The sequence below is a fragment of the Zootermopsis nevadensis genome, unplaced genomic scaffold (genome assembly GCF_977971745.1).
Source record: "Zootermopsis nevadensis isolate Lab colony 2312 unplaced genomic scaffold, Znev_1.0 Znev_ptg000018l, whole genome shotgun sequence".
NCBI classification, from domain to species: Eukaryota; Metazoa; Arthropoda; class Insecta; order Blattodea; family Termopsidae; genus Zootermopsis; species Zootermopsis nevadensis.
This window is the reverse complement of record NW_028259150.1, coordinates 1,131,335-1,142,442: the sequence shown is the minus strand read 5'-3', so window position 1 is coordinate 1,142,442 and position 11,108 is coordinate 1,131,335. Positions and strand designations below refer to the sequence as shown.

The following is an 11,108-nucleotide window of genomic DNA, read 5'->3' as shown; positions in this document are numbered from 1 at the left end:
CATGAACATGAAAGCAGGCATTTACGATCGTACTTTTTTACGTTCTCATTTATTTGCAGAAGGCAACAAATGCCCAACCCCAGGTTGTAACGGACAAGGCCATGTGACCGGACTGTACTCTCACCACAGAAGGTAATTATCTTAACACTGTGTGTACATTACGAGGAAGGGTTTGCTGCCCATCCGTTAATGTAGTGTGTCTCACGTAACGCTTATAAATTTTACGTTCTGAAAAAGTATTATACTGTTGTTGTCTATTATTAAACAAATGAAGTTACATGATTTTCCTTGAAACGTGGGGATAGATATTTTTCATGTTCTCTTCTCAGCCTGTCAGGATGTCCAAGGAAGGATAAAGTTACTCCAGAAAGTAAGTCAAGCATTTCTTCGTACTTCAATTTGTTGTTCTAAGAATGTTTTGTTTACGAAGAAGTAGGGGCTTTTGTATCTTTGTATTTACTGCATACAATAGTTCGTTTCTTTTATTGCTACATTTGACTTTGCTCCTGTGTTTTGCTTTCTTTGCGGGGTAGAGAGCTGATTATTTATTTGTTTGTTTTTAATAAATAAGGCCTGATAATTTCTAGTAGTAATTAGTAATACACCACATCTCCAAATGATTTGTTTCGTTTTATCATTTTTATTGTCTTATTTTACACCTTAGTGCGTTCTACTTCACCACCTCTTTCGATTACACTTGTTCCAAACTTCAATAGGGCATGCACCAGAATCTGATAATGTTGATTGAGTATAATACACCTTTATGTTTCCACACAGCAAGCAGAAAATAAATTTCAACACGTTTTGAAATAATACCTCGATATAACTGGTCTTTCAAGCCTCATACTTTATTTTCTTCTTTCAAATGATCTTTCTTGCAATGATTACTTTTAGTGTTATTAATTTTCTTAACCCATGTGTCGATTTGGTAATGTTCTTCAGATGTCATTAATTCTCTTGCAAATAAGAAACTGATTTCAAAATATTTGTCTTTGAACATTTTCCTTCTTTGTAAAAACTCGGACACTTGTGATAAATGTAAGAATGAACTGTGACTTTAATCATAGCACCAATATTTAATTTTATTTTTTATTATTTACTCTCTACCCGCTCCTTTATTTCTTTCTCTTTTCTATGTTTGCGTTTCGATTATTTTATCAGTAAACGTCGCACACTGTTGAGTATACATGAAGATAAAAGTGCAGAAATAAAGAAGGAATAGCTAACGATCTAAAACACAACAGGTCTTTTTCATAAAAAAAATAAAGGTCGTTTATACTCAAATCAAAACTGATTGGATGATTCTGTTGTCCATGTCATTAGTCCTGGCGATGCATGAGACTATCCTGAAATGCCCAACCCCTGGTTGCAATGGTCGGGGTCATGTTAGCACCAATCGCAATACTCATCGGAGCTTGTCTGGCTGCCCTATCGCCGCCGCAAACAAGCAGGCGTCCCGAGAACACAAGCTCCATCAACACCATCATCGTACTACGGGGGCGGGGACGGCCATTGCCACCGCTGCCTCCTTGGCAGGTCAGTGCGACAGTACGACGCAATAGGCCTACATTTTGTACCAGTTTTGCCGCCAGACGCCTGTCTTTACAAGCGCCTTTCCTCCTAAAAAGTGCGCATAAAAGTCAACAAGTGTAAACACATATTCCCCACACTCCATGAGTTCTATGGAAATTCGGACACTAACTGGTACGTGGAAATTACTACTTAAAATTTTTTGAAGTCCCAACAGATTTTTGCTGCCCCCCCCCCCCTTTTTTCCATGTTTCGTAACCGAAATTCAAGTTTATAGTTTAAAGTGTTCTAAGAAATCAATGAAAATATTATGCGTTTCTAAACCTTCAGACTGATGTTACTACAGAAAAAGCCATACCATCTGAGAACAAATTTTCAACACCACATTATAATTACGTTGCTTACGCGATATCTGATATATTACGAAGAATAATTGTTTGCATCCTTGAAAAGTAACAATACTTTGGTCGAATTAACTGAAAATAAATAAAGTTATTTTTTTTGTTTATGCCGTGTTTACAATTTCTAATTTGAAGTGGTAAAATATGTTTTTGAAATAAATTTAAGTGTTTCAACTATAACATTTTTTACATTTGATTGTAAGCTCCCTATGTATAGGCCTTCAAGTGTTTTGAGACATGTTTATAGATAATATATTTATTGCCGAATTTACTACTAAATACCTAGCCTATACCTATTTTTTCTTTTTCTACGTTTACGAAACGCCTCTCCAAGTGTATTGCAAATAATAAACAAAATATTTAGATCCCTCCAAAATGTATTTTATTGTCCTCGCGAAATCTGTTTACTGTTGATTATCCATCTTTATTGTGAAGTTCGGTGGCTTGCATAACAACTCATCTTCATTCTTCATTGTAGTTCTAGTTCAAATTGCACCACTTTTCAAAATATCGTTGATCTTTTTGTCAGATAAGAGATGTCAAGAGACCGCCAACATTTATAAACTCTGCATATCTTAACTTTTTGTACGAATCATTAGAACTTTCCATGTGGCCAGCACATCTGTACCGTATTCCACATTTCCGTTATCACAGTCCTGCATGTTACAAGATCCCGAGTCTAATTAGTGAAGGATAACTGTTTGATGATTTCTGTTATCCATGAAGGTGAACATGACTTCAGATGTTAATACTCAAAAACTACATTGCAGATTTCAAGTACAGAATTTCATTATAAACATATACATAAAGGCTAGATCCATGCCAACACACGAAGCTGTTTCTTCAAAAAGTGAATATTAATAGAAACCATGGTCCATGTGCAAATAGCTCGTAAATCTAAAATTCCCATCACACCGAAAAGACTCTTTAAACTTCAGTCAGTCTCCCACTGTATATTTTAAGTCTTGTTATCTTTTATGGATGAAGTAGTCAATATATTAGATTTTAGGTTCTCACTGCAGCCAGTATAAAAATGACTGTCTTCTGGGATGCTACGCCGAGTAGTCTGGTGGAAATTGACGGACGTTCACACGTGCTTATTGCCTCAATCATCAGCTTGACTCATCGTCCTGTTGATTAGGCGGTAATCACGTCAAAAGCGTCGGTTAACTTCAACCTGTCTACACGGCGCAACATCCCAGAAGACAGCCATCTTCATTTCCGCAGACGAGGGAGCCTGCAGTCATGCCTTATAAACGTTTACTGTGTTTTATCCGTTGTTAAAATCATAAATCACTCGACATCCAGATATATCGACAGTGATGTAAAGGCGTTGTTATTTAATCGATCGCTCTTCCAGAAGCCCAAATATGAGGAGGCCATGAGATCACAAAAGAAAAACAATTACCTAACATCTCACGAAGTTTGCCAATCTTCGAATTATCGCAGCAGTATTGTACCAATGTCCGAATTGGTGCAAATTTGGCAGCACATACTCCATTTATGATAGTTGTCACTTTCATGTTTACATTGCAGTTCCGAACTGCCAGTCCAACTTCACGTCTGCTGCCGCTGGCAGTGGGTTCGTAAGCAAAACGTCTCTGGCCCCACCTTCACACATGATGGCGACCACCTCCGGATGCTCCTTACAGCAGACGGACGTGAAGCCCTGCTACTCCATGGGTTACGCTTCTACCTCGAGCAACGGCACTGCAAAAGAGACCTCAGACAAATTCCCTCTAACCCCTGGTGGGAAATCAGACTTCGTGCACTCGCCTTACTATACTGGTAGTAGTGGGAATTGTAATAAACCGACGCCAGGAAACATCAAACAGCCCAAAACTCCTGAGGATATCGACTCCCACAGCAGGAGCAGCAGTAGCACGGGCACATCGACAGGGTCTGCCGGTAAAGTGATCCCCAAAACAGAAGTGACGGGTGCAAACAGTTGCTGTAGTAACACTGGTATCCGAGGCGAGTTGCTGGTACCCAAAACAGAAGCCGCTAATGGGACTGGTGCAGGTGTTGGTGTAGGTGCTGTAGTGGGAGCTGCCGGCGCTGGTTCTTGCAGATCGTGTACGCCACCTCCTCCAGCTCCCCTCAGACAAACTAGCTTCGATCCATCGCCATATCTCAATCAGGATTCTAATTCCTCTTCTGTATCCAGTATGGACACATTAGGGTCGCGATCAGCGGTTGCTGGTGGCGGCGGTGGTGGGGGTGTAGGTGGTGGAGGGGGAGGTGCTAACCCCATGTCAAGTGGCACGCATCACCATCTCCAACACCCCCCTCATCCACACCACCCTGTACCTCAACACCATCAACATCCACATCACCCACCACCGCCACCAGTACCTTACAGTACCATGTCGCTAGTAGAAGACCCTCGGACACTTCATCAGATTTCTCATAGGTCGCCATACGATTCCTCAGCAATGGTAGCAACTTCATCAGACGAACTTTATCACCACCGACCAGATCACTCTGGTAGACAGTACAATACAATGAACAGTGTGAACAGTAACGCTAATAATATCAGCAGGCCGATCGTGGCTTACTCCTCCGAAATGGCAGTGCGCGCATATGACACAGGTGTTGTAACAGCTCCGGGACATCGACCTTATGATCCGGGCACCGCAACAGCGTATGACAGATACGACACAACTCAACAAGCTTGCAACCCTCTTCAGCAACAGCAACAACAGCCTCCACAACATCCACAGAGACCGCCTCCGCCACCGCCACCGCCTAGTATGTACGGTTACACGACAAGTCAAGGAACCCTCAGCGAGCATGAGCAGCAAGTGAGGGAGTATCACCAAGAGGCCATGACACAGCAGCAGCAGCAGCAGCAGCATCAGATGGCCGTGGCAGCAGCTGCAGCTGCTGGCATGGCCGCTGCATCTGCCGGAATGATGAAACCTGAAGGCTCGCCAGAGTCAGAACCCAATACTGGCCCGCTGTACCCCAGGTATCTAGAGCACCCCTACCAGTCCAGTAACAACTGTAGTGTGGCACTGAAAATTTCCTGACGCAAAGTATGGGGTTTAGCGGCCTTCTAAATCATAAGCACGCCCGCAGAAAAGTTATTTCGCTTAAACTGCAAGCACAGTCGAGTAAAATAATGCGAATAATACAGATTGAAGTAGATTAGCGTGTCTGGTTCTCTGTTTTATAAGCCATCTCTGTAAACATCATAAACAGAATCTTCTCAAATATGCATTACTATTATAAAAGCGATTATAGGTTTAAATTAAAATTGTGAAATATATTTGCTTTAATTTGTCAATTTAAGCTTATAGTTATAATTAATTTGTTCGGGGCACAGCATAACCTAAAATTTAGATGAACCTAAGTCTTAAAAATACCATATATAAAACATATTTATTCTTCTAGATCTAATAATTAAAATTCTTTCTCATGAACACATACGTAATATTCCCGGTTGTCACTTCATTACAAGAACAATCAACAATAAATTTGTTAACAATATTGGTATTCGTTATACCACAATCATTCGTTGTCGAAAAGTTGACATTATACAAAACTGTTACTTCTTGCCTTAGTGCATCGATACTTGAGTTTTGCAAACCTATAATTGACTATGGGAAACCACTTATATGTAGTTTCTATTGTTCAGCAAATGAGTAGCTAAAACGCCACGCAATTTCCTGTGGTTTTATATTTTAATGGCATCCTTATTCTGAGTTCTTACGTTTGCCACCTTTACATTAGTGTAATACATTATTGGTGTTTTACGTGATTTCGTGACGTCCTTACAGTCGTCGGCAACGTAAGGTAGCATTCTGAGCCATTCTGTCGCAGCCACTTCATTACTTTATTACCAGAAAATAGCTGATTCCAGTTTTGTGATACTCCAGGCCCATGTACCACTACGACCCTGCTACGGGAGGAATTCCTCCAGGTTTTCCGTCGGCGATAAATCTGTCGGTAAAATGCGTCGCTGCTGCGCAAGCCCAGGCTCAGGCCCAGGCCCAGATGAAATCGTCTGAACCTACGTCACCAGGTGGCTCCGTCATGGACCTATCTACCTCTAGCGTCACCTCGACGAGTCCGCAGGTAAGGGCAAATTTTGGCTTGCGTGTTCACATGTGTGCTTTTAGTCTCGTAAAATTATGTCAAAGTGTCAACACGAATAAGCACAAATTACAGTAAACAACGGAAGACTGTTGTTTATTTTGATCAATTCATACATATCTGCATATAACAACCACTAATACACGTAACGAGCAACACAGAAGGTGAAAGTGGTCAAATGCCCGTTAACAAAACAAATGTTGAATAAAATATAAATCGCAAATTGCAATGAAGTGTTTTAAGTCAATGGGTTTATGAACTTACAAGAGATAATAATCACGATTTTCTAATATCATTCGGAATAAAAAAACATATTAAATAAATATTAACAAATTAGCACATAACTACGAGATCCTAGTTACAAAGTGGTCTCGGGCCGGATGTAACCCTCGGACCGCCAGGTGTATCACTCTTTTTAGGCATATTGTACTTAATATATCAATTTATAATTAATTTTCTTCCAGTGGAATTAACTCAAAACCTTCGTTCATTTAACTACACCTTATCAATTATTTTTCTACGATGGTCATTCAAATATATTAATTATATTCCACTTAGGAGAAAGTTATCGTAAGCTGTTTCCAGATAGTAATGTCTCGCCTGGAATTTCTAATCGTCCAGTCAGGATGTCAATGTTCCTCCCAAGATTTAACCAGGTAGTTCGGATTGTTCATCACTGCACTCCAACATTCGGCTTTCAAGCTCTCACTTGACTAGAAGATGTAGGCCTGTCTTTTACAGGCACCGGGTTATGGAGCCAGCAGTTTGAGCCCCCATTACGGGGGTGGTCAGAGAGGAGGCGTCGTGGGGGGCAGTCCTCAAGCTGCCGCGAGCCCTCACCATACTGCCAGCCCCCAGGTACCCAGTCCACAGGGGCAGACCCTTGACTTGAGTGTCAGCAGGGTCCCTGCCAGGTGAGTCTTAACCGCGCTTATATATAATTTGTAATTAATAGGATTTAAAAAGACCGTCGCTTGTTCACCTAATGCGAGTTTATTTTGCGATGTAACCAGCAAAATTTGGCTATAGTTATTCATATTGACCGGTCTTGTTTCACATATTCTCCTTTAAAATTGTTAATATTTGGCCTGCAGTTACATCTGTTTGCCCTTTTGTTAACCATATAATGACAACGTAAATTAAATTAAAAGTAATTTAGTTTTATAAATATAAATAAACAAACAGTCCGGAGTACTTTTAAAAAGTTAATGATGTTTTAAATTGTGGTATTGTATTGCTGTTGATAAAAGACGGTCTGATGTGTTAATTGTACAAGAGGTTGTACCGAGTAATAAGGACTCTGTCATTTAATTTGTAATATTGTCTGGTCCTGATGCTTTTCTGGATTTGTAGAATTTATTGATATGTAATCCGTTGAGATAGCTGGTTGGACAAATGGGTCTGGGTTGTTGTGTCATCTTTTCTTTTAACGTGGCGTTCAATAAGCTGTCTTCCCACATTTCCAATTTAACGGTGGCAGTGAAATCATGTTCTTGCTGAAGGATTTTGAAGTTTTCTGTTTCGTATATTAACTTCGACTCAGTTTGCCCAGCGCATCGCCTTTTCCTTTCATTCAATAGGCACCTTCAGCCGGTTCTGAAATCTGCATAATTGCAAAGGTCTTTTGGACCTCGTGCGTAATAGATTTTCGTGGTACCCAAGTAAGCACGACACCACGAAAACGTATGAGGCAATGCAGGCATTCTTAATTATGGCTGTAGATGGAAGTGAGCGGTTAACTTCATGCCTCGACCGCTTTACTCCCGAGGAAAGCACCGAAGTACCCATTTAATAATAGACGGCTGGTTCAACCTCAGCAGAACCCGTCAGACTAGGGACCTCCTCTGTCCTTTGCTATCTTGTTTATATTTATGTGTGTGCTTGCGCGAGTGCGAACAACGATATTCATTGCCCTGATTATGGAGGCAATAAGTACGTTTGAAACGTCGGTAAACTTATATCAGTTTACACGGCACAACATCCCAGAAGACAGTTATCTTCATGAAATGATTGTTGAAAGAACAATAAAAAGTTGACCTGACCGAATAGGGCCCTAAACCTAGTCGTTGAAACTGAAGATTTCGTAAAATTTAAATAATCATAATATTTCACTCCAATACACAGAAATTTCCTGTTTTTCTGTCTGGATTAAGTACCTTTTATTGGAACAATTTGAACATATTCCTGAGCTCCGTTAAGCTGATTTACTTCAGAAGAACATGTATCGCCAGAAATCCACAAGCACTAAATGTGCCTTCCAAATACAAAATGGCCTACTTCAAGTGTTACATTTTCAAGATGTGTCGGAGCTCAAAAGAACAAGTGTCAGTCCGGTTTATGGGCAAATACTTTACCGCTTCAACCATTCTTCTGCCAGTGAATATTCATTTGCAAGAGCCTTGCACAGATGCATTATACAGGACCAAGAAAGGAAAATGTGTACTGTGTGCTAAATGAAATTTATATTTGACGCCTTACTACTTTTTTGCCTTTTCTTTAACGTTCCCCCCTTTTTTTTTCCTTTTTCTAGATTTTTCTTTTGTTATTTTGTGTCCCTTTCTGTGCTACGGGTTCATCCAGATTGCGAGGTAATGCTTAGTATTAACTGCAGAACTCGCCACAAGCGGCGTTCTGTGTGCTTGTAGGCCAAACCGCAACTTTGCCGGATTCCGTGCGTCGTCAAGGGAGCTAGAGGAAGCAGTTAAGACACACTAAAAACGGGAAATAAGCGTTATCTTAAGACTTATTTAGGACAACGTAACAACTCTGTGGTACTGCCAGCTTTGTTAAAGGATAATGTTTGTAATACGAACTCTTGTTACAAGATGCCTTTCCTTTACGGCCAAAGCACATCAAGAGGTTAGTAATTTGGGAGTCATATAATACACAATACTAAAATTGTTCCAGTAAACTGACACGAGTAGTTCTTCTTGGATTCGACCTCTGAAACTCACGTATTCAATAACACAAACCTTAAAGGCAGCTAAAAGAACTTTCAGATCTAGCGTTCAGTTAATTTGTTAACGAAAGAATAAAACAGGCTCACGTTCCGGAAACAAGGTACAAAAATATGTTATTTGGCGTTTAATTATTGTTATATTCTATATATTTAGGCGAGCTAGCCTACAATTTATTATTACGTGCCCTATAAAATTTCAAGTAATTTCTACAAAATTACGTTTAATATTAAGCACCCGCATGCACACTCTAAGCGTTTACTCACCCACGTTTTAATAAAGATTGGTATGTAGATACACGTCCTATGTCAGAATTTCACTATTCTATCTCACGTTTCTTTTGAAGTATCAATTCAGATCTCGTCCACTTTTCAGTCGTAAAAAATTCGTAGGCCTATGGATGGAATGAATGGGTTTTGTATTATAGGATGGCGGTTCAGTTTGACATAGTTTATTCTTTTCCAGGTTTTTAATTCACAAAATAAAATGCAAATTAAGTCTTGTTAAAATACGTTTGTTCCTTAGATATTTGCCTACTCATAATGTTTCGGATAATGTTTAAGTTTATACATACTAACTACATATACACTTACGAAAATGAATATTTTTATTGATATTATAAAATTGTTATGAATTAGGGATTAGCTCTATCTAGTGGGCCCAACTGTGTAGGAACCTGAAGACGGAGATAGAGTCCCATCTCCGAAACGTCGTTTTACGTTTTATTTTTACTAGACGATGGATAATATCCAAGAAAATGTTTATTCAATTGACTCTTCACCATCGTCAAGAAGGTTTATATTTGATATATGACAATTACGTTCACTATAAAAAGCCTATGTGTCTACTTTAGCGCGTATTTGCTTACCTGCTTTAATAACGTAGTTTACGTTAATAATATTTATATAGGCCTCTGTCATTTCTGCCTTAAGTTGGGAAACGTATTTTACTCCCTAAAAGTAAGATATAGGGAGATTCGGTTAAACATTTGAAGTTCAATGAAATTAACATTAAACCCGTTTCTATAGAACCAAGTAATAATTATAATCCAGGGTGAGTGTGATCATATAGAACGGTGGAATTTTGCGGGCCAAAGAAATACTGGCCGAATCCGAAAACAAATGTTTTCTACAGTTATGAAAATGATACTGCTCAGGACTGTTTATAAACGGTACACAAAAGCGAAACACACGCTAAATTAAAATGTAAGGTTTTCACAAACGATCTGAGATTGTTGAAAAGAACGTTTGTACGCACATGCACAGAATTAATAGAAGGTAGTTTTAGAGAGTTATCTTATTATGGGACTTGAAGCATCGACAACGTACTAATTTTGTTTCCATGGCAATATATCGTGAGAGCCCAAATTCAGATAGCTTTGTTTTGCTAGAAGTGTTTACTTAGAAGTGCGCTTATCATAATTTGATTATCCTCGAAATAGATGCCCTCAGAAATATATTAAAATGAGTATATTAAGGAAATATTGTTTCGGTAGAAAATCAGAAGTAATTTAGCAATGCTTAATTGATGCATAACTTTGTAAAATACAACTATAGAAAAAATTTACAACATAGGAAATATTTTCTTGAAGATGGACTTCATCTACAAACCAGGAAGCCGTCGCCTCCTGAATTGTTATCGTAATCTAATTCCCAAGCCAAGTTTTGTGTCCATTGTACATTATTAATAGTTAAGAACACTTTAAAAATTATAGCTTCCCATTTTCTTCTACTGTAGCTCAGCTTTAAATCAGTTACTAACATTCTGATTTTAAAATTCGGTAAAAAATTTAGATTTTAGGTTCTCGTTTTTGATGTATGTTATTAGATAAAACTTACCAGCGTCGAGTGACAGGGTGAGCAATGAATAATGAATCTGAAAGTATTTTGAAGGAAGCGATTGTGGTCTAATTAAAGACAGTATCCCGGCATTTGTCTGCAGGCTTTGAGGAGAAACCTCAGCAGGTCTTCGGGCTGAGATTCGAGCCCGAGACCTCATGAATACGAAGTCCCAGTTCACAACTTTTGGAGAAATAAAAATATGAGATTCTTGTAATTTTCATTTGCTTCTTCATTTGATGATTTCTAAAGACACGAAAACGTGCCAGTAGTAAGAATTGTAC

At 39.1% G+C, this 11,108-nt stretch overlaps 1 protein-coding gene across 12 annotated transcripts in view; it reads left to right on the top strand.

Annotated features, from left to right (window-relative positions):
• LOC110827484 (uncharacterized) overlaps nt 1-11,108 on the top strand; it is a 703,936-nt gene that overhangs the window by 645,952 nt on the left and 46,876 nt on the right. For 10 of the 12 annotated variants that reach the window (XM_087351035.1, XM_087351036.1, XM_087351030.1 and 7 more), the window contains 6 exons: nt 60-132; nt 330-370; nt 1,324-1,536; nt 3,468-4,902; nt 5,813-6,011; nt 6,756-6,943. In XM_087351035.1, coding sequence (XP_087207161.1) covers nt 60-132; nt 330-370; nt 1,324-1,536; nt 3,468-4,902; nt 5,813-6,011; nt 6,756-6,943 — 2,149 coding nt within the window. The remainder of the gene's footprint in view (nt 1-59; nt 133-329; nt 371-1,323; nt 1,537-3,467; nt 4,903-5,812; nt 6,012-6,755; nt 6,944-11,108) is intronic. The other 2 variants (XM_087351034.1, XM_087351037.1) reach the window with 2 other exon arrangements.